Source organism: Brachycentrus maculatus, unplaced genomic scaffold (assembly GCF_059751285.1).
Source record: "Brachycentrus maculatus isolate JH-2025_06_01 unplaced genomic scaffold, ASM5975128v1 h1tg000361l, whole genome shotgun sequence".
Classification (NCBI taxonomy): Eukaryota; Metazoa; Arthropoda; class Insecta; order Trichoptera; family Brachycentridae; genus Brachycentrus; species Brachycentrus maculatus.
This window is the reverse complement of record NW_028281110.1, coordinates 521,839-546,791: the sequence shown is the minus strand read 5'-3', so window position 1 is coordinate 546,791 and position 24,953 is coordinate 521,839. Positions and strand designations below refer to the sequence as shown.

Here is a 24,953-nt window from a genome sequence, read left to right as displayed (position 1 = left end):
TGGATAAATAAGAAGTTAAGAAGTATTTACGCCTTTCTTTTCTGATTTTCTAAAACTTTAAATACCGCTGTTTACGTAGCATACGCAGTTTAGAGAGAAAATTTTATAGTAAATATATTTATTATTTGTGCTTACTTTAATTAATAGATGCAGTACCGAAATTAAAATTTATTGGTATTATTTAAAAAAAAAAAATATATATATATATATATTGGTAAGTACCTTGTGAAACATATGCGAGGTATAAAGCTTTTAGATTGCAGATAGTATTTCACACGTGAGTGATGGAAAAATTATCACTATGCACTTAAAGTATTATGTGATACTTCTGAAAAAATGACAGCTATTCGAAATTCGATGTGCGAATACAGCACTAACTTTGAATGGCGCATTTTGTGTCGTTCATTTTGAAAATTCTGCGTAGATAGTGTTTTATTCGCCGCATATTATGTGTATTTCTTTATTCTCTTTACAAATCAATTTCATATAAATAACACATAAAAATCGACTAAAATATTATACGAGCCGTTTACAAATGGCGCGTCGTAACGTGTAATTCTGTGACGTATTTTTTCATTGATAAGCATTTTTCAATACACCAAGGGTAATCTGTCGCTCGGGTCAACACGTATCTATTGTACTTAGTATGACGCATTTCCACCGGACTATAATTTCCTTCAGTATTGTGGCTTCTGTCGAATTGAATGTCACATGTATATTACTTACATACTTACTATAAGTTCGAGATGTGTTCAATGGGTAACTGTTACTTTTTCGGATACCTGATTGGAATGGCTTCGTTACTTTTTTTGTAAACGGTGTTTTTTTTAGAGGTATACAAATTCAAATTTCCCGCATTAAATTTATGGTGGCACACGCGGTGTGGCATATTGCGACATCGTGTTGAAACCACAGCTCTGTCACATCAATGTCATTCAACTGAAGTACGAAGAAGTCAGTAATCATGGTTCTGTAGCGCTCTCCATTGACCGTAACATTCTGGACGACATCGTCTTTTAAAAAAATATGGGCTTATGATTTCACCTGCCCATAAAGCACACCAAACAGTGGACTTTTAATGGATATAAGGGCGTCTCGACAAAGGCTTCTAGGTTTTTTCCACTCCAAATTCGGCAATTCTGCTTGCTGACAAAGCTACTTTACCAAATGTGTTAGGAATTAAAAATGCGCAATCAGCAATATAATTTGTGCTGTAATTTGTAATTTTTTTATTAAAGTACTGGTAATAATGGTGTACATATTATTATAAATGTACTCTGCTTAAAAATTCGGAGAATATCGCCAGGTATATAGTCACCTGAAGCTATGTAGCAACGTACATAGTAATAATACGTTTATTCACGTAATAATAATTTTGTAAACTAAGGTGATGAATGATGCTTCAGAATAACAATTGCGTGATGGTAAAAGTAAAACTTCGTTCGGCACGCGCCCAGTGAGTGAACAATACACCGGAGGTATTATTTTTTCCAAATAAATGTGTTACGAATACATGTTTAAACGACGATATTTTTCCCCAGGTACATATCATAGTTTTCGATATTTATACCGCAACAACAAGAATATAATTCAATAAAAATATTGAGCGATATAGAAGCTTACGCATATTTTTTATTCTGTGGCAAAATCTTGCGAAGACTCGGAGGTAGTTGACTACACAGTACGGTACACCTGCGCAAATGGTGAACGATATTAGGTAAACAGTGTTTGAAAAAACCGTCAACATCGCCTTGTATTTTTTATTCAGTGCAAAGTTTTGTAAACGAACGGCGGCGTTTTATGATACGGCAGTGAATAAGGGGAACGTTCGTGTCGTGTCGTGTCGTCCGTAGGATGCGGCCGCGCCCGAGGCCGGGCCGCCCGTGCTAGCCTGCGCCCCGCGCCCTGCGCCCTGCGCCCCCGCCCCCGCCCAGCATGCTGCGCTCCCCCGCGCACCACCAGCCCGTGGGCGCCCCCGCCGCGCTGCTGGGGCTGCCGCCCGCGCCGCCGCGCCTCTCGCTCTTCGACACCTGCCACAGGAAGATCCGCCTCATCGGCGGGGGGCCGGTCGCCTTCCTCGGCGGACTCGTTGCGTAAGTCTGCAACTTCCTTCTTCTCCTCCTTCTTCTTCCTGGCTCCATCCCAACTTGTCGTCTTTGTAGACTCTCGGAGTCAGCTCTCCTCGTCCTCAGGTTAAAATAGGTCCTTGTATCATATACAACGTCATCTAGGCTAAGCCTTCGAATCATGGTAGCATCCGTGATTTTTTTGGTCTTCCTCTATGTAGGTCTTTCTATCGTATACAACGTCATCTATTATCTTTGTGTAGCATCCGTGAATTTTTCGGTCTTCCTCTAGATGTTTTTCGAGGAATATCCATGGCAATCGCCTGGTTTACAATATGTTCAGGTTCTCTTCGTCTTATATGCCCATACCGTCTCAACTGTCTTTCCTCTACCTTACCATTGATGTCAGTTACTTACACCCAGGCTTTCACGAATGCATGAAACGTGAATTTATTTTATTAAGTCTCTGCCCTTAACTCCCTTAAAAACAACCTTCCTTTTCATCCAAGCCTTGTTCATACATACGACGTTGTGCGTACCTTTATTTATAATTTCATTAAAACGTAATTGGCTTTCGCGTGATTCAATTAAAAAATTAGAATACCCAGTGCAAGAATTGCTTACCGGCACAGTACCCACTGCTGGAACTAAAATTAGTATCAGCGAAGCCAGATGTTTTAACCGTTGTTACCGAGTGAATTTTATTGGGTACTTACCGGACGTTTTTTTGTTACACTTTACGGGATGAGTGTATCATGTTGACCTGCATTCGTAGTACCTGGATTTCCACACAAAAATCATACAATGAAATTACGCACCGTACTCGTACCTACTAAACTGAATACTTTATCTCGCACGAGATCGGGTAAGTTATTTACTTTATATACACCTGCAGATTTATTAGGGTTCAAGTCACAAATAACCGGTTAAAGGTCCCAGAAGTTAGTTATTTAATGTTTCGTCACTTTTCCTTCCTGTGCGGTAAGTTCTTACCGACAAGAGTTTCGGAATAAAGCATCGCTAATCTATTAAGTATTGCAATTTCAATAGTTTCCATTACGAGTAGCCTTTTCGCATTACGGTTTATTTGCCAAGTTCTCGACTCGACCTCGTCGGATGACAGTAATTATTGCCATAAATTAAACATTTTTGTACGTAATACATTTTCCTGTATAACCATATATTATTCACACGACTAATCGAATTATCGGTAGAAATACGAGTACGTTTGCAGTTTGTAAAATGTTCGCATTTAATTGTCAACCGTTTGTTACTTGCTTATTGGTCCTATTGTTCTTTAAGAAATATTGTCTTTGTAACAGCCTCGATCGTTTATGCAATTAATACCTTCAATTAGATAGCAAGCAATAAATTATGTGGTAATTAGAAACTTCTAGATAGTAGGCGAAGTGAATTAGCCGACAAAATAATAGTTTCAGTCGGTCCGTGTATAAATGTTTCATTACTTCTAAATGCACATCGCAATACTGAGCTTTTCAGTGATAAAAACGTGTGCTCTACCGTGCAATACCTGCTTTACTTTAAATTAGTGTTCTTTCAAACGATACTCGTCATTACGCTTACTGTGCCATTATACCGATGAAAGTCGTATGCCATTCGATTAAAATGCAGCTGTATAAAAACATAATATACCCTTATGAATGGTGAATGTTGAATTTTGCACGTTTGTAAAGTGATCACTTAACTAGCCTATGATAGGTCATTAGCCCTGTAATACCCAGTCTTCCATATTCTTCTTCATTTATGTTGAGATGTCAAAATGAAAATATAACTCCTCAGTGGAGAAAACCCAGATTTGTGTTGTACTTAACCAACCTACGACACAAATGGTGTATGTTGTACGTGTATGCTGTGATCACTTAACCAGCCTTTGATAGGTCGTTAGCCCTGTAATACCCAGACTTCCATATTCTTCTTCATCTATGTTGAGATGTCAAAATGAAAATATAACTCCTCAGTGGAGAAAATCCAAATTTGTGAACAAGTATTTGGACACACTCAAAATGTTGTAAATATGCATTAATGTTATATTTCCATTTAAAAACATAGTAAAAGTAAAACAATATCAATAAATAAGTGTTTTTTTCATCTCAGTACATTAAAATGTTTTGTGGATAAAATTAACGCTTATTTTTATTTATGGACAAATTAACATATAATTCAATCCACAAATCGTATTCATTTTCAATATAAGTTTTGCTTAGTAAATACCTGATTTTTAATACTCGTAGTACAGGGTGTTAATGGCCAAATATTGAGTTGTGTGTTTAAATATTAACTTAAATCGGTAAAACTTATATTAAAAATAGATAGATTTTACCACAAAGTGACTGCCAAATCAAATATTGAAAATATCAAATCTATTTATGATTTAGCTGTTTTGTTTTGTATTTAAAGATCGCTGTAAACATCAGTTTGTAAAATATACTCCACAGATGTATAAAACTTATTTTACATGAAACTGAAATTTAATTTACCAATTCAAACATGGATATATTATGGTAAGCATATTTTTTATCGATTCAATTAGTTTTAAAAATGTAGTTCATCTCGGGTCAATATTTAGCGAGATTATGATCACTGTGAATCTAGAATGAATCCGGCCCGACTGTGCAGCGCCCAGCGACCGTTGAACATGCACGCGTTAGTCGGTAGTAGAGCGGTGCAACAGCTGATGTGAAACCGATTGTCCAACACTATTTCCTTTGTCCGGCCTTGTGCGCTAATCGATAATACGAGTACGTTCCATACGCGCCCACCGCCCGCTGCACACCTCTACGGGTGACTTTACTTGCGGACATCAGCTGTGCATCTTGCCACTGTTTTCATTACAGCAGTTGAATGCTATTGTTTTCTGTTTCATTAGATCAGAATATATATACAACATTTTGAGTGTGTCCAAATACTTGTTCACAAAATCTGGATTATCTCCAATTACAAGATTTATTTTCATATTATTTTTTGACATCAAAGATGAAGAAGAATATGGAAATCTGGGCATTTACGGGGCTGATTTATTTCTTTTCATCTCACCAATAGATGTCTCTAGTGAAGTTCTAGTGATCCAAGAATAATGTTTCAAAATTGGTTTATATATAAATATAGAACTTCCAAGAATTTTAGTAGTGTGGTTGTCAATAATGGGTAGAGTTGGTGAACGTTACACGTGTGTAAAGTGATCACTTAAACCAACCTATGATGGTTGTCAGCTCCGTAAATGCCCAGACTTTATATTCTTCTTCATCTTTGATGAGATGTCAAAAAATAAGATCAGAATATGTTACAATAATTATAATATGCACATTTTTGTCTCTAAAGCGACACGCCTGTCTGGTATTTATTTATTTAAATATATAATATACATAAATTATTCTTTTTTAATTATACACTTGTAATAAACCACTTAATAAGTTTTATTTTATTATACACGACTAGTTTCGAAAACTAACAGATGTTTTCATCTACAGCTGAAAATTAAAACAGTAATTTTTAACCTGTTGATGAAAACATCTAAGTTTTCGAAACTAGTTGTGTGTAGTAAAATAAAACTCATTAAGTACATTACAAGTGTTTAATTTTAAAAAAAGAACCAACATATCATTCCACAAAGTTAATGCCGAATCAATAAATAATATACATAAATCACATATATTATATTCCCGATGAGTAATTTCCATTACTCATTTTTGAGACATGTGAACATTCGTTGTTTTCGACATTCTCTTTGTGATATGACATGATTAAATTGAAAAATAAAATACTGATTTTATACCACTCTTGAGATAAATATTATGTATGTGACAAAATTGTGTTTGATTTAAAATTCTAAAATATTTTATGTTTCTCTTTTGAAATAGAATCACATGATGTAGTTACCAAATCCAATATATTTTTTTATATTTCTTATTTTCTCGGTGCTTTGCTGGCTCAAAATATACACCGCCCACTTGAAAAAGCAAAATACATATTCATAATTCGACTCTCGTGGATTTTCGATCTCTATGGATCATTCTCTTGATGTTTTATTATTGGCTAATAAATAAATATGAAAAATCACAACACTATCAATAAAATTCTTATTGAAATCTTTAGAGAAGTAAGGAAGATATTAAGGTTGAAGCTTTAGATATTTAAATAAAACGAAAAACGGACGTCCGTATACGTCATCGGGTGTGTTATGCAGCGTATCCCAAAATGTCTTTATATAGCTATAATAGTAGTAGTGTGGATTGTATGTTTACCACTACACTACCATTTGTGTTATAATATGAACGAGGAGGTAGGAGCGTTGACCACAGACATCAACAAATATAGCCACCAATAATTTAGCAATGTCAGCAATTTTAAAAACGAGTCCATTTTTTCTGTGACGCCATTCATTACCAACTTACGATAACAGCGTTTTTACGAAAGCGAATTTTTCAAAAGAAAATGATAAATGAAAATATTAATTATATCGACTGTTATAAACACAAAACAAGTCTTACAAAATCCTTTATAGGTTGAGTATGTTAAATTAGATATTCCTCTTGAGTGATAAAACCCCATTAAGATTGTTTAACACGTTGGTCGTACGCGCCAGTCGCGTACATCTATCGTTTCCCCCAGTGTTTAATATGCGTTAGCGCGTATGGTTGATAATAATGAGTCAAGTGGCTTAAAAGTATAATTGCGTAATTGAAAACATACCCTTAAAGTTTTTTAACCATAACATAATATTTTATGTGAGGTTGTAATAAAAAAAAAAAATACAAATGTCCATGTATGAATATATAATTTGCGAGTGTTAACTCAGCTTTAGTCCCCCCGACGACTCATGTTCATACTCGCTTGCCTCATAACGAGTATAAAAATCAGCTACGTATGAATGCTATACACAATGAAAACAGTGTGCACTAGTATTATACAAAAACAGTTTTTTTAAAAGATATTTTTAATATAGTATCAGCGATTTGAAAAATACTATTTCGTCAGCATCTCGATATTGTTCGCAGTATATTGAACGGAGTAAACGTGATAACATCGTATTATTGTATAATTGTAAATTGTACCTTGACAGTCTATTGAATTTTTTAGTGGATTTGTATTTTAATGTAAAAATACCAAGGCTTTTGAATGATAATAATAATAATAATTGTATGGGTTACAAAGGCCTATTCTCGCCACTACGGTTCATCACAGTTGTGCGTTCCGAACTAAAACGACTGACCTGTGACAACAATGGACCCGTTTCAAACTTTTTGGCTGCGAGAAACCAGTATTAACAACTTGTGCCGTCTTGCTTATTTCGTTCGTTTCGTTATATTGAGTTCGCTTTGCCCTGTACGCTCCGTGACTTGCGGCTGGCATTTAAAAAAATTACCTAACGTCCAAGTGACTACGGCTTATGCAACACCGCTTATCATGACCCTTCTTAGGCTTCAAATTTTGTAAAAAATGTAGAAGGTCTGTCAGAAAGCCTAGATGCTTGTGTATCAGATCTGGGAATGGTGTGGGACAGTTTTCAATTTTTAAGTTTATAGCCTGTGCCTACTTGTGAGTAAATTTCCGCAGGGTTAGGCAGAGAGAATAGAACACTTCACCAATATGTCTGTTTTATTTTTAATAATACAGATACAATAAAATATTATAATTTAATTCATTTGATAGACATTTCTACTTTCAACATAATATGTTGAAAGTAGATATTATCTTATACTACTTGGAGAGGGACTTTGTTGTTCATTGTTCATTGTTTATACTTATGAATGATATAATAGTTAGTTTTTTCGTTGTATGATTTTTTAAATGTATTTTTGTGATTTTTTTTTCAAATAATATGTATAAAAGGTATTTAATTTGATTTAATATTAAAATCTTCTATTTTTTTATATCTGTAGGAAGGTTCTGCGAAATATGTTAATACTTAGGCACGACAGTTATTCAGAAGAACGACGATATATGGAGTTAATCGTTATTTTGAAATATGTAGACACTTACAATATTTTTTTGAAATCATGCGAAGCTTTTAAGATGCATAATTTTATCTCACGAAAATTATTTAAAAAATATATACTAGAACATTAACATGTTGATCGTCGATGTCTCAATTTCCTACGCCTGCAAAGGTGGATTCGTTTTTTTTTACCTTTCGATCGTGAGCTGTGTAGGTGTACCGCCGGCTATAATATTACCCTCGAGCTTTTGTCCACGCGGTAGTGGTAAATTTCCATTTTGGCTTCATCCCTATATCTCCTCTCCTATACCTGACTTAAAGTTATGGTTCCTGTGCATTGTCTCATCAATCACATAGCTTTACGACCCATTGTGATAAGGACGATTTGTCCTTTTTCTCTCTCAAATAACTGCCAAACCTTTTATGCGAGAACTAAATTTCCCTTTCGTATTTCTTCAGAATGGACTAAACAGGGCTACTTGGTGTGTGTGTGTTTTTTTTTAAACTGTGATCGCGACCGAGTTGGATCTGCCTCTTTGGTCTCACTTCCCGGATCGAGAACCTCGTTAAGTATTTTTTCTCGCGTTCGGTACAAAGAAGCCGATCCGACTGGCGGAAATGGAGCGCGGCATATGCGGGACGCGGGAAGCCACAACGCCCGATCGTTTGATAAGGTGAATTGGATTGCGCAACGCTCCGCAGGATTTTAAATGATACTAAATGTTTGATTCGATGATATAATTCTATCCATGCAGTACACAGTACGAATCATTGAGCTTTCCAACATTTCGTGGGAAATTATTTCTTAAAATTGCGATTTTGGAACTGTCTAAAGGTGCGTAAAAAATATATATCGACAAAATGGCAAAATATTTTTATTGACTGATGCGACAGTCACTTTGTGGTAAAATCTATCCATTTTTAATTTAAGTTTTACTTAATAAAAACCAGTATTTCTTAAAATCTATTGCGACACGCGTTTAGATGCATTCATCATACGGTGTTTGAAAATGATGCTGAATGCATCGAAACAGGTGTTACAATAGATTTTAAGAAATAGTGGTGTTTACTTAGTAAAACTTACATTGTAAATGGCAAATTAGGTTAAGATAGGATGGAGTTGAGTTTCATTTTTCCCTACAATATTTTACTGCGTCTTCTTTCCTTCCTTTTTCAATATTAGGTACTTTCGACCTTCAGCCGAAACCCACAAAGTAGATATTTCTAAAAATTGAAATTCTTTATGAAAACGTTCGTGCAGTTTTGTAATATAAAGATCCATTTATGTACCGAATGAGTTGAAATACAATTTGATCGTGAATACAATCAGTTTATAATTGCTCAATATACATAATGATTTATTGCGAATATAATAACCGCATGGTCCAAAATATTACACCAGATTTCACAACATGTGCAAATTATGGTGAATGTTAGAGGCTTTGCACTTTACAGCTTTGAAATTTACTAAGCGCGAGGCATTCGGTTTAATACCAACCGACTCGGGGTAATCTGTGAATATTTCGATATTAATTCCAATTACGAACGATTTACTTCACGTATAATTATTGTCTTATTTTGTTGTGAACTTTGTGAACTTTTGAACGCGATGATTGAGAACACGAGTTGATTTTATTATGAACTATCTACAAAGAAAAGAAAAAATGTTCTTACATTGCACGTGCTCAGTCGGGCCTAATATAATGTGGTGTATGAATGGCACTGAACCGCCGCATTTGGCGCCTGCGCAATCACGTATATTTAATCTAAATCATCTTTCAATGAAAACGGTCTATTGACCATTTTTCTCGTGATACAAGTGGATGGTATGGTATATTATAGATATCTCAACAGAGATTAGATTTTTTAAGGGGGTATGTATGTAGTATTGAAGTCTGAACATTTATAGGACTTGACGAGTCAACCGCTATTTTAAGCGATCACTCTACTGTTTATCATTCCTTTCTGTCCATAATTGGACAACCATATTTATTACGATTTTTGGAACTCTTATGTGTGTTTATGCGATAAAGAAATTTTCTATTTATTTATTTCTTTCTTAAATAAACATCTTTATATAATTTATCTGCATTTTAGCTCCTTAGGCATAAGTCTGTGTTGAGCCGAAATACATGCCCAAGTATAACAAAAAGTAAAGTTAAGTTTATAATTTAATACAATACAATTTATATATATAAATTGTATTGTACTATCTACGTACGGTTCAAATCGTCGAATTGTTTTGCGAAAGTAATGTAAAGGTGGAGACTGGCCGGAGCATTTCGTCGTAACGTAACACGTTACGATGCGAGCATTCAGGCAGTCAGTACAGCGAGCCGAGCGCTCCATCCATAGTTTCGGATGCTCGGTGATGCTCGCCGCGAGCGATGTCACGTCGTTATGTTACGACGAAATGCTCCGGTCAGTCTCCACCTTAAGACATTTATTACCAAATGCGATATTCCACAACATTTCGAGAGTCAATCTAAATCTGATATCAGTGCACAGATATTTGGACAGACTTAACAAATTGTTAGTTAATATTTAAGTCTGTCATGTACGAATTAACCTAATTTTTTTCTTTACAATATCGTATGCCGTTTTTAGAAAAAAACAGTCGTCTGGGTACACCATTAAGCCAAACACCGAGCAGCTGTTTCGCGAGTGAAACAGCTGACATCACTGCATCTACTGTCAAATCTTGTTTAATTTTCACATCCGAAATTGATTTATTTAAGATAATAATTTGGCTGTCAATTTCTTATAAGATTTATAAATTTGGCTGATTCGCAATTTTTTATGAAGATAATATTGCATCGATGTAGTACAGTGCTAAAAGCGCAATTACGTAGAAAGAAGAAAGAAGATATCTAAATTAAGGTCTATAATTCGTTAAGTTGCATCTTAATTTTCTCTATATCCGTAATTGATTATTTTTCCTTAAAACACCGTTTTTGCATTGAAAATATGTTTCTTCGAAATAATTATATGGTTTTGAAAAAAAAGATTTATTGAAAGGTAAGGAGTTAAAAAAATTCTATATACAATATTCTAAAAAACATAAAATATCCTAAATTCATTTTTTTAGTCAGACGTGAACAGACATGTGACCTCTCCGGTGTTCTCCGGTGGAATGGATTCCATGTTTGCGAATATCCCCATAAAAGATAAATCATTGAAGAAACGTTTAAACGATGTTTCGACGACCGACTTAACTAACCCTTAGCACTCTTTTGTTTCCTAATTATTTTTTTGCAAATACATAGTGGTCTCATATTAGTTTATGTTCCTTTTTAAAATCCCACGTACAATATCTACATACCACCAAAATAAAATTATATTTATATTAATAACTCACGGTTAAATAAACATTGCAGCTCTTCTCATTCTTGTTTTCTTAATTTTGGCAACATTTCGCTTCTTGGAGATTCCATTCTGTTGCCGAGGATAGCATGTGTGGTGTATTTCTGAAGAGATGCACAAATAGCGTAACACGATTTATTTATAAAGTTGGCTATCCGGTAAATCTCTAACGTCTGCATGTAAATTTATGTTTGCACGTAGCAAGTACTGCTGATGAATGAGAACGAAAATGTTCCCATTATTTTTATATTAATCTTTTCCCGAATGACCATTGTTGTATTGTGAATGTAAAAACATTTTTATTGCTAAATCTGTTTGCGCTGAAATGTTATGCTAGCGTGATTTGAGTACTTCCTCTATGTAACATATGTACATACTGGGCCTGTGTACATGCTTCTCCATGTAAAATTATTTTATCGTTTCTTGGTCTATTTTTTTTTTATATAATCTGATTGTTACTGAAAGGCGAAAGTGGCTGATGATAAAGAAGCCTATCATTATAGTCTCCTATTTATTAGTGCGGCCGTTCACTTAAATCGTCTCCAGTAATATAAGCTGTTTGACGGTTGTTCGTTTAAAATATATTACCTGTGTATTACCAACATAAACTAAAAAAATCTATATATTTTTTAGTAAGATTTTAATAAAATCGAATAACGTTCAATTTTGGTGATGGTCCAATCGTTACCGTGATTCATAAGAATATCAATTTCTAGATTTTATTAAATTATTGAGTAAATTTTAACCCTTACCATAAGTATACGCAATGATATCGAGTTTGGCTCGACAAGTGGCGCATTTATCTAAAAAAATACGTAATATACATTACACTACAAAACTCATATGAGATTATAATATGACATTTATTTATTAGATTGTTTTAGAAATAGATGCTAGGTAAAAAAAATAATAAGCATAGAATTCTGGAGTGCAAAGGGTCAACGGTAATGTTGACCCCACATGGAATAATTAAATTATACAGCTAGTATCGAACTGATTCAAAACGCGTAGGGTCTATCATTTTATTTAGTTCACCCGAAATTATCAAAATTACTTTTATTGAACCCCGGGGCAAAATAAAATCTTGAGGTCAGTTCTTGGTCCTGTGAAGAATAATGCCACCGTTTCAAATGAAAAATGTTCTTCATCTAAGTACGAATTTATTTTGCTGAATACAATACCAAATTCCTACTTAAATTATTCTGCGCCTAAGGCACAAAAATGTTCATTTATTTTATTATTCGAATTCATGCTACTTTTAAAAGTAATGTAAGATCTTTTACCAGAGAAATATTATTTGTAAAGTACATCCTAATCTCGCTTTCAGCGTATTGTCCTTCCATGAAACTCATTCAGCAACCATCTTTCCATAGATCTCTGTTTTGTAGCAATATAGTACATAGGTAGATATGAATCTAGGGGTTCGTTTGAGATAGATCGGTTCCGAGAACCTTTTTATTTTTAGATTTTTAAATCAATAAAACTTCTGTCTTGTCTGTCTGTGAAACCCACGTTCAACATTATTTATTGGATTTAAACACAGATAATTGTTGACTCACCTTCGCATCCGTACATGAATCTGTTCGTTACATATTGCGGTCGAGTATGTTGAAAACGTGGTAGTAATTTTATTGTTTGTTTATAATGTCTATCTTCTTTCATACATTGCGGCAGATTATTTATTTATACGCCTGTATATTTCATAATTAGGACCTAATTCTTCTTCCTCCATCTTTTCCTGTCTAATTGTGTTTTAACTGTATTCTTCTTCTTTTTTTTCCATCCACCTTTGCTCCCTGAGTAGGGTATTTTGTCACGTATGTGCGTCTCCAAGCCCCATGCTATATTGACAGCATCTTCCCAGGTCATTTGGCATCGCAAAGTTCCGGTGAATACCATATGGCCGTCAGCGATCTTCCGGTCGCATCATTTCATTCTTCCCATCGCTCTCTGCATTAAATGCACTTTGTTTTTCTGATAGAGAGTAGTACAAACTTTTACCAAAGTTCCTGTATTTATCATTCATCAAAATTGGTTGACGATGAATGTGGAGATTTTGATATGTTTAATTAACTTAACTCCACATTGTCAGTGCTTCGATCATTGTACGTTTTGAGTCGATATTGATATCGTTGTGTGTCCCTCGTTTCGTACAATATGTCTTTGACTTGAGCTTCGATATTTACCCTTATCTCTTTTCCTCCCCCCCCCCCGCGTATCTTCCAGGATTTTACAAATGTGAAATTTTGTAATTGGAATAGTACAAGTACTTGTTTTGTAATACTCGTATATCGCTCACTCCTTTCAACAACGTCATATATCAAAAATCGTCAATTTTCAGTTGTGCATGTTTTCGGAATGCTCAGAAAATGTACTATATCCCAGCAAAAGCGGCATATTTTTGACCTAATATTTACCCGCTACGGGGCAGAAAGTGTTGTTTTTGCATTTTAAAGAAAAGTTATTGTTTAGTTATTTTTTTAAATATACTAAATATTTTTCAAATGGAGAAAAAACCTTCAGGTTTTCCCTAAAAAGATCTGTTGCACAGTATAAAGTTCTATAAGTGGCTTGATATTTATTTTTAATACATTTCATTATATTCTTAAACATAAAAAAAACGATCTCCTGAAAAATCTTTTTTTTTTTAATATATGGCGTTGTTGAAAGGAGTGAGCGATATATCTTCGCTCGTCTGGATAACTGTCTTGCCTAAGTATTCACATATTTCGCAGAACCTTCCTACAGATAAAAAAAATGGAAGATATTAATATTAAATTAAATGAAATGTTGTTGAAAAGAGTGAGCGATATGTGTATAGCTCGATGTAACTGTTCTGTCGAATTCCCAAATAAAATATTTTATGCCCATTTCGTTTGTTTGAACGGTTCTCTTGGTTCGTGTCCAAAGAGCTTCAATTTTTACTGTCACACCTGAGACGGCGAGACTGATGAAGTGAAGCGAGTGACGCACCGTCCCATAGCGGAGCCCCGCATTTACGGCCGGCGATACGTTTGGCCATATTGGACTGCGGCCAATACCCCGCGAATGCGGAACCGCTATTTTTATATTCAATGACACAGATGAGGGCTGTCTTTTTTAATTTGTCAACGGACGTCAATTAAATGTGCACGGATCCGCGAGATTTACGACGTCACAGCGGGTTGACAACATCGTCTGGAGCTGGACTGCCTACTAGAGCACTCCTGTCTTATTTATTTTTATTTTTACAGTAAATGAAAGTGGGCCGTTTAGTCGGGTTTGATTTATTTGGAGATGACACCCGCTCCTTGATATTCAAATTACTCGAAATTCATTTTGTATATTAAAAGCATTGTTAACTTTGTGGTATGGTACTTTATTTATAGTGGTATTACACAAAGTGGACGATGAATGATAAGGAGGCTGTTACTCGAAATTTTACGCCCTATTCTCATTTTAAATTCTTACTATTTTTCCATAGACAATTTTATACTTTTGGTTAAATTAATTGCTTTTGTTTACGCCATCCTATTGTTGTTTTTACAACAAATTAATTAATTATGTGCTTAAATAAATAAATTTATAGATTTACGAAGTTTTACTCATACTAGTGTATCGTTTATTGTATGTGGAAAAACACGAAGGCGATCGCATATTTTATGATTATTATTACTTAATTATTTATGTGATAAAACAACAAATCTATATACAATACTTTTTTCCATTTTTATTTTGTTTGACCAGTGACCGGGTTTCGTCGTAACCGATATCATCAGACTGGTTCAGTTAAACCAGTACACAGTAATCAGTATTCGCTAAACACAACGAAACCGGTTGCGTTTATAAATCATAAAGTGACGGTAATTTATTACATTTTTTAATGAATGAGAGAAGAATTCAGAGGGTCTTGTTCGTCTCTTTTTTGTAAGGATTTTTGTTGCCTTTTTTAAAAGGAATACTGAATACCTCCATATGTATTATTAATTAATTAATAATTCCCATATGCAACATATGTATTCATTAATTACGAGGGGCGTCACACGGTGATATAAATATTAGCTTTACTACAACACAACGGACGGTTTCTTATTAACATTTTGAATCTCAGTTTATTACGTAATGTTCGCACATAATAACTAACGAATACCCATAAATAATATGTAATAGTTGCCGTCTCGCAGAACGCGGTACCGCTACTTTCTACCGCGCGGAACGTTGACGTCCGAAATTTCCAATTTATCACTTCGAATTAATTAGATTATAGTGTCAACTAATTCATAAACCTGACGTAACACCGATGCTAATAATGGCGAATTTTTAATACGAGAGGTGCGCGTTGAGCGGAACAAATTAACTCTCCGCTCGCTCACTTCGGTAGCGCGTTGAATATCGTGTGCATTAACTTCGTGGCTGGATAACTATCTCATTTCAGCGGTGCACATCTATCTACCTATCGCCTTAAATATGCATGTCATTTGCACTTCCAGTCATTGCTTTTTACGCTGCAAATATATTGGTTAAATATTTTAATATGTTAATGACGCATTCACATCTATATTCTTCCACATTACAGTAAAACCTCGATATAACGGACTAATTGGGTGGAAGGGCTGTCCGTTGTATAAAAATGGGCCTAAAATAAATCAGCAAAAAAATATTTTTTTTAAACATGAATATATTTAGAAATAAATAAACAATACAACACAAACAAAATTATATTTATTGTCTACGGACACTCGTCGTGAAGTGATATTGCTGTTTGATATCGATGCGTTTGCTTTCGGTAATGCTTTAAAAAGGAATCAAGTTTTGTTTGCACTTTTAATGTTTAGAGGCATAATTTGTGATAATCGTGGCCACTAAAAATTGTTGACACGCGACGACACTTGAATTTAAGCATGTAAAATATTAACCTGCCTTTTTTTATTTGACCGGATTTTTTTGTCCTATATCCGAAGTTCCTTGAATAGAGGTCCGTTATATCGAGGTTTTACTGTAACAATTATCAACTAGGTGCTTATTTTCATACCATGATTTTTTAAAATATATTTCAAGTGGTAAATAGACCCGTTTAGTAAAAAGTAGGTTTAAAAAAACTGAGAACTCGATAGAAGTTTTATTAGTATTTTTTTGTACTTATCGTTGAAAGTGTTTATTCAATATAATTCACGATATTTGCAACAGTCATCGCTTTCTACTCAATCGTTGCTGTATTACGTAGTTTTTTTTCTTTCGCTCAAAAAGATGTTTCATATTTATTTAAATTAACGTTAGCTTTCAAAAATGTTTTTAATCTTATTTTGTAAATCATTAATTACCTATCGCGTATGTATTTGCAAATTATTGTCTTCGCATCCAATTGTGCACAGGGCACTGCATCGTATTGGCGCAGTTTTATCTTGATCGTTGCTTACATGACGGCAAGGTGATCACTCCTGCGCTTCAGGGACCAGTCCAGGATAATATTAAATAAAGGTTTAAGTGTGAAATTACCGATATTTATTTTCACACCCCCCCCCCCTGGGAATCCAACCCGGGGCCTCCAGCACATTAGCTAAACGCGCTAACCATGACACCACGGAAGTGGACGAATTGTACGATTATACGATTATAATAATTTTATTACGATTCTAGTCAAATCTTTAATATTTGATTCAGCTGACATTCTTTTATCTTACCTTTCATACTAGCTTGAATTCTACCCGGCATTTATTGGCTCCATGAAGCAGCATGCAATTTGTACATTCATTCTTAGTACGGGTCATTTATATCCTTACGACTCCAGTCTTGTCAAATACGTCAACGTCAAGAGAGATATTGTGAGGGAAATAATAACGCCGACAGTACGTACATTCATACCGCGTATGCGAGTAGGGATGCTATATATTGTATTGTGTGTTTGCGCCTTTGATGGAAATTCTCCTCCGCGAAACGTCACTAATCTTCGAATAAGTAACGTTTTGTCATGCAAACGACTTGTCTTCGTTATTGTGTCGCTGCCGAAGCATGCAATCCTATACGTTATTTATTGTAATGTCCGATGTACTCGTGTAGTGGGTATAAAGCACACTGCACAAATGCACAGGTCATTCTGTATTGCGGTGTAATGTAAATTTGCCATTCGTGAGAAGAATTTTACCAGAGTTATGCCCTTTCACCAGAATTTTATTTCTGCCATGTAATATCTTATGAGGTAGTCACATTTACTAATTAAAATTATTAATGGAGCCCTCATGTAATATTAATGAGAGAAAATTGAGATTGTTTCAGTGACTGATACTTGATAAAAAATATGTACCTCTTACATATTAGGTATTTTTGCCAAAATAATTTTGTTTTCGTAATATTGATTTCATTAAATCGTGGCAGAATCATATAGAATTACTTCTAAATTTAATTTATTTTCTACATATTATTGAATAAATATTTTTTTTTAAATATGTACGTCTGTACAGTAGGTACCCTCTGTGACTTGTAAAAATAATGCAATTTCGATTGAACATGGAGTAGAATATTTATTTTATGATTTCCGTTTCGCGGATATGTCAGTCAGTGTTTGCGAATATGCAACAGAGAGAGAAAGCAAGTAAAAGTACGTTGGTCTTCGTCTCGTTCTCTCCCTAAAACGCCTTTGACGCTCAACTGTGTCATAAAATTATACTTTTTTAAAAACAAAAATCAGAACGTAGAACGATTTCTACAAATTCAACATGATTGACCACTTGCATGGCTCTACCTAGTATCTTACAAGGAACTTCCATAAAAAAAAACAGCGATCGCTAATTGAATTTTTATTCTAATATAGTAAACACGAGAATTTGGAAACAAATATTATTCAGGATCTGCATATCTGAAGTGATAAACGATGTGATATTAAATGTGTATAAACGGGTTTATCTTTTGACCGATAGTAAATAATCTCTTTAAGTTTTTTTTCAACAAAATAATAAAATGAATTTCATTTTTGGTATCTTGAATTGTGAACTATACAAGAAAACCTTCCGTTATTATTTATTTTAATATACTTTTTTACACGGTGTTACGTGGAATGTTTTAGCTGTGTAAAGAGTCCAGTATACTAAGAATTTTTATAAACTATTTCAAACTGGAAATTTTGTAATATTGCCCAACATTAGGTCTGAATTCAAATAATTAGTTTTGAAATGAAATGAGGGTTTCGCAAGAACCTACCCGATAGTGTTCTTGACAGCGCATTCGCTGGCATGGCGCGTTCACATGCCGACATTGAACTTGTGTTATCAAGTGCCAGAACATCTCCGTAATCAGTGGGAACTTACCGCGCTTTGTCGGCGATTTCGCTATGTTGACATGTCCCGCGCTAATATTCACGCGCCTCTGTGAATTCCGCAACATTGAAATTGCGATTTTGGCGGCTTGTAAATATGGTTTCGCATTATTTGATGAATTGCGATTGTCGTAGAGTTGAAAGTGAAAGTGAAAAGATGTCGACGCCGCGCTATGAAGACATGGAGTGACTGGTATAATGGAATAGGTAAATTCATGTACAATATCTGTGCATTAAACAGTATATACAATAAAATATACGCTATGTCTATTAAATCTCAAGTAAACGATACTTCAGATATATTTTATTCGGTTTTTAGTATAATACGCTTTAATTATGTAGGTACTCGTATGTTATACAAAGCATTCGCACTGAGTTACAACACTTTTTTGTTGCATTTCTTTTAAGCAGTCATTTGAAGCAATGTTATTATGCAAAGGAGAAAATATTTATTTATTGTTATGTAAATAATATTTTTAATTTGTAAAAACATTTTCCTGGTTGGTCTCTTTTGTATAAATTATTTCGATGTAAGCATATTGTTTGTGTAGATTAATTGTTTTATCTTTAATTTCAATCAGTACATTTTTTTTCAATCTACCACTATTTTCTTGTGTAAGTATTTTTCCCGTCCGACTTCCCGCAATGACGTGGGTGGGTATTCTCCTACTTGACTCCTTGACACTAGAAAAACAGCTTGTGATGGTTTATGCTACACAGTCGACATAATACATGTAAACCGTTGAGTATGACGTCAGGGTAGCCTTTCGTGTTTACTTATATGATTTAGTTTTATGTAAAACAGGTAAGTATGTAGGTACATGACGCACATGGGTACGTGCAGTGCAAACCTATGCTTTTAGTTTTAAAACAAGTTTTCTGTGTCTTTCTCTTTCTGGCTCCATCCCGACTTATCGTCTTTGTAGACTGTTGGTATCAGCTCTCTCCGTCCTCAGGTTGTAGGTCCTTCTGTGACGGGGAACATCACCTAGGTCATGCCTTCGAATCATGTTTTCTTTCTGCAGCATCCATGAATTCTTTGGTATTCCTCTAGATGTCTTTCGAGGAAGAACCATCGCGATTGCCTAGTTCGCAATATGATTAGGTTCTCTGCGTCGCAAGTTTTCTGAAAGGAATAGAAAATCAAACCCAGGATCTTAAAAAAATTAGAGTATTACTTAGTCAATGCCGATATTTTCATTAGTTCCAATTATAAAGCTTGTGCAGCTTAGTCTGTTGGTATAAAAAAGTCTTAAATTACGTACTAGATTTTTAAGGCCTTACTCGAAATAGTAAAATTTGTTAAGCGTCCGGCTGCGCTGAGACCTCGGAAGCCCGGTTTTTTTTTTCAGAAAATTTATTTATTTTAGAATAAACACGTATTAAAAAAGTATTTTTATAACACCTTTTAAAGTCCTTACTTACCTTTCAATAACTCTTTTTTATTCACTACTATATCGTACTCATACAGGAGAAAGTGACCAAGTGCATTTTTTACAAAAACTAGATCATTGACTTCTTGGGAAAAAAAAGGATTTTAAACTTGGAAGTATGATATATTGACTTGTTAAAAATGAGTACCTGCATTGATGTTTATTTTTTTGCCAAGCAAAATTTACTTAAATGGCCCTCCTGAACATTTTACGTTTTGTTAGTTGGTCACTTTCTCCTCTACGACTACGATATATTTATTTCGAATAATAATTTATTTTTTCAATACAAAAGGTGTTTTAAGAAAAAAATAATTACTTCTAATTGTACCTGGGTTTAAAGAAAATTATGTTGCGATTTGACGTATGTTGGACCTTAATAATGATGAATCTCGTTATAAATACGAATTTGTCGGTTTTTCATTAATGTTTTTCTATCCATTCCAAAACTGTTCATGTTTCATGCATGAAAAAGTCAGACATTTGTTGATCGGCGGCATTTTCACAAGAAATCACGAATCTGCGTTTGGATCGTTAAACTAAATAAATTTATCGGAACGGCCAGCCGTGAAGGGTCATCTTTGTATCCATTTTGACGCCGTCTTTCGTCGTAATATTATTAAATATCGCGATTTGTTTACAGAAACAACTCTTTTCATCCGGAATATGTGTGCAGCTTATTTCTGCGTGCCCGGCAAGCGGAGCGCATGTTAACACCAGGGTTGCCAGGTCTTCTCCAAATAAATACCGAACAGTAACCAAAAAAAGTTTTAACCGTTTAAAAAAAAATTCTAACCCTTATCCGCACCCAATGGTGCATAGGGCACTGCATCATATAAACGCAGTGTTTTCTTGATCGTTAACACATGAAGGGAAGGTGATCAGCCCTCCGCTCCAGGTCCAGTCCAAGGAAATATCGAAAAAACATTAGAGTGAAAAAATCACTTATATTTATTTGGCCCTACCCTGGGAATCGAACCCGGGACCTCCGGTACGGTAGCTAAGCGTGCTGACCATTACACTACGGAGGCGGACAATTATTTATATTACTGTATTAACTTAAAATAAAAAGTTCTATTCCACAAGATAAACTAGCTTAACCTAACTCAAAAAAAAATTAAAAATTCACACTAATGCACGCTTCCCGCAATGTCTTATTTGCTTTAACTGTCCTATGCATTTCGCGACATGTCAGGCTGAAATTACATCGTATACATAATTCAGCCTTCACCATGTCCACACTTCATTTATTACGGCTGCCCGTCCACAAATGGTTCATATGGCTAAATACTCTTTCCATGTTTTTTTTTAAATTACCTAACGTCCAAGTGACTCTGAAATCTAGCTACGGCTTATGCAACACCCTTTATCATGTCCCTACTCAGGCTTCAACTTTATAAGTTTCATAGCCTATGCCTACTCGTGAGTGGATTTACTCTTTATGTTCAAAGTTACTATAATTTCATGTAATTCATGAGTGAAAATTCTAGGCAAAAACACTCGCGACTCTTTCCACATAAATAAATGAATCGTTCATTAGGGAGAACAAATAATCAGAAAAAATACCGAACCGCCCATACTTCGGTATTTTCGTAATACCGAACGCGGTGCTAAAATACCGAACGGTTCGGTAGAATATCGAACACCTGGCAACACTGGTTAGCACACGGCGTGTTTATTATAGATGTGCTTTACATCTGTGCATCTCAAATTATCTCTGGCGTAGGTAGCGTGACCTAATTTTCCGCTGACAATTTGAAGCTTTTGCCGATAGCTGCTCGCGAATGGCAACCCCAGACTTGCTGTCAACATGCAAGTGCACTTTCAAATACCCATTTAAATAAATACATTTTCACATTTTGATATCTCAACATAGATGAAGAAGAATATAAAAGTCTAGGATTTTACAGGGCTGTCATAGGCTAGTTTGAGTGATTTGGCAAAATTTTGGATTTTTCATGTGTTCAAAATGATCACTTAAACTAGCCTATAGCAGGTCATAAGCCCTGTAAATACCCAGACTTCCATGTTTTTCTCCAACATTTTAAAATCGAACGAATGCTGAAATGTTTTAAAATGCCATAACTAGGCGAAAAAATTGTCACAATATTAATTTTTGTGTTTTTTTAAACAATAAAATACAACTTAGTAGACTCAAATAATATGTGTTTGATTTAACAATTAATACATAAAGTTTATTCCTGTTTAAAGGATGACAAGTCTAAAGTACATGTAAGTTTAAATTAGACAAATGTTAAATTTATGGTGACAATCTCAACGATTGACGACTTTTCGCCTCCGACTAATTTGTCGTTAATGTTCAAACATCCTACAGTAATATTGAGGGCGTGCGCCCATGATATCAAATAAATTATTTAAAGTTTTACCATGTGACAGGGATATTCTTTTAGCGGTAAACGAGTAGTTAAAAATAAAAAAAACTCATAACCCTTCGTATGTCTTCGAAGTGAAAAATGTTGGATTTGATGTTAAAGAAAAATATTTCCACAGCTATCACTACTAATTCAAGATGTATTTTAATTTCCTGAAAATATTTCTTTACTAAAATTTAAAACAATCATAAACTAGTATATTTACGACTTTTCAACACAGATGAAGACGAATATGGAAGTCTAGGTATTTACAAGGCTTATGACTTATCGTAGGCTGGTAAAGTGATCATTTTACATACGTGCAACATTCACCATTCTACAAATGATTGTCAAACATACTTGTCAAATTTTCGGAACTCCAAGATATATTGATCAATCTCATGACATAGTTCGTATGAGCTTACGACAGCTATCTATCTTGGGTTGAGAAAAAGTTCTATTTTCTTCTTCATCTATGTTCAGATGGCAAAATATAAAAATAACTAGATTTGTGAGAGTGTAATAAAGTGGAGAAACTCCAGATTTGTGAACAAGTATTTGGACACTGAAAAGATTAATAAGAGGTTTCTTTAAGGTGGTATGGACATGTGGAGTGAATGGATAACGAGAGAATGAGTAAGTAAATTTATGTGGCGAATGTGAGTGGGAAAATATAACGAGGACGGCCGAAAAAGACTTAGCACGATCAGATCAATCAGAACTTAAAATCTGGTGGTGTCAAAAGTCAGCGTAATCGGAGGGCATGTATTGATGTGAAGGAAGTGAGGAGTATTTGCCAGGACAGGAGTGGTGTTCCATCCACTCTGCCTACCCCTACGGGGAACCAACGTGATGGAAGTAGTAGTAGTATTTGGACACGCTCAAAGTGTTGCACATGATTTGGCGCTAAGACAAGTCCCAATATACGATCTCAAAAATGCAGGTATAGTGTAAATTGATTATATTATTGCCGTTTCTGTATTTATAATATCTTATTTATTATTAATGTAATATTTCCATGTAGTGCGAAGGCCTTTATGTATGTAAATAGTATAAAATAAATCTACAAATTAGTAATTTAATTGGCTCTACGTGTTATGCAAATTGCATGTACGTAGGTGTTGTCTTTCAGTAGGTACCTACCTGCTGGACCTGTTTTTCACTCAAAAACGTTTTGCACTTAACCTTTATCGTAAAGTTGTGCTCGAATGCTCCTGTTGACGAAGGTGTCTAGACTAAGACAATATTAATAAATTACTTAATTATTACTGCAAAACTGATAATATTGATATACAATGTTTTCGCATTTCTTGCTTTTATCGAACTAATTAACTATCACGCCGCATCCCCGCAGAGGTAGACAGCGAGGATATAACGCCACACCAATCTGTCTTTGTAAACAATCTTCGGTTCTTACACATTACAATTGCTTTGTTTTCAAATTATTTACTTATTTTTACTAGTTGTTTTATTTTGCTTTGCCGTTGTCATTTAAATAAAAAGGTGGAAAATTGACTCCGCTTAGCGCTGATTCGTTTAGCACGCTATTGTGCTAGAACGTGTTACCCGCACTAAACGGGGTATCTACAGTAGGTAGTACTTGAAATGTTTGCGAAATGGTAAATCAAAACCAATTTTTTTCCCATTTGTTCATTATCCTTCCATGTTTATTTGTTACATTATTGAATTACAATATAACATGATATATGTTGTCATTAGTTAGTGGCGTTTTGTAGTTAAATTCAAGGCTATTATTTATGTACTAAGTGTGTTTATTAATTAGGGTATGTATTAACACCTCTTAATTTACGAGTCGATAAATCTGTAAATAGTTCTTAACATATATTCTATTGATTTTAATGTTATGTTCAAGTAATGTTATCCCGTTTAAATATTAAAATTGTCGATTTACGTTACGTTTTACAATAAAATATTTTAATTTGAAACCACGACCATATAATGTTACCATATATATTTTTTGATGTATGTATCTATAAGAAAGTCTACAGTGTTTCCTTTTGAGTGACGCTCTTGAAACGAGTATCACTTCATTTTTAAAAAGCGTATCAAATTGCTTTTGAATATCTCTCTCCGAGATTTGAAAAACGACGTCACCGTATGAAAAAAATCTGCATTCACTATCCAGTTTTTTTTTAAGCTCACGTTTCGCTCCATATTTTACGTTAACGATTTAAAAATATGTATGTACTATATGGAGCCGTGTTTAATATCTAAAAGTTATAATATGTTTTTATTATTAGTATAAATCCGAACACAATTTGAGATTGTGCAGACTTTTTAGACAGCTTTTATAAAAATTAAATATATGTAAGTATATATAAAATATTGACATCCTTAATTGTGCAAAGTAATCGCCGCAATAATTCAATTAATAAAGTAATCAAAACAATTTTGAATATCACAATTTTAGTAATATTAACGATTAACATTTTTTTTTATTCTTTTAACCCTCTCCGC

The 24,953-nt window shown here is 34.4% G+C and overlaps 1 protein-coding gene across 4 annotated transcripts in view; it reads left to right on the top strand.

The window, feature by feature from the left end:
* Mob2 (MOB kinase activator 2) overlaps window positions 1-24,953 on the top strand; it is a 223,189-nt gene that overhangs the window by 95,026 nt on the left and 103,210 nt on the right. For 2 of the 4 annotated variants that reach the window (XM_088269688.1, XM_088269689.1), the window contains exon 2: window positions 1,542-2,093. The exons of the other annotated variants lie outside the window; for them this stretch is intronic. In XM_088269688.1, the coding sequence (XP_088125814.1) occupies window positions 1,936-2,093 (158 nt within the window). In that variant the 5' untranslated portion in view covers window positions 1,542-1,935. The remainder of the gene's footprint in view (window positions 1-1,541; window positions 2,094-24,953) is intronic. 4 annotated transcript variants of the gene reach the window in all.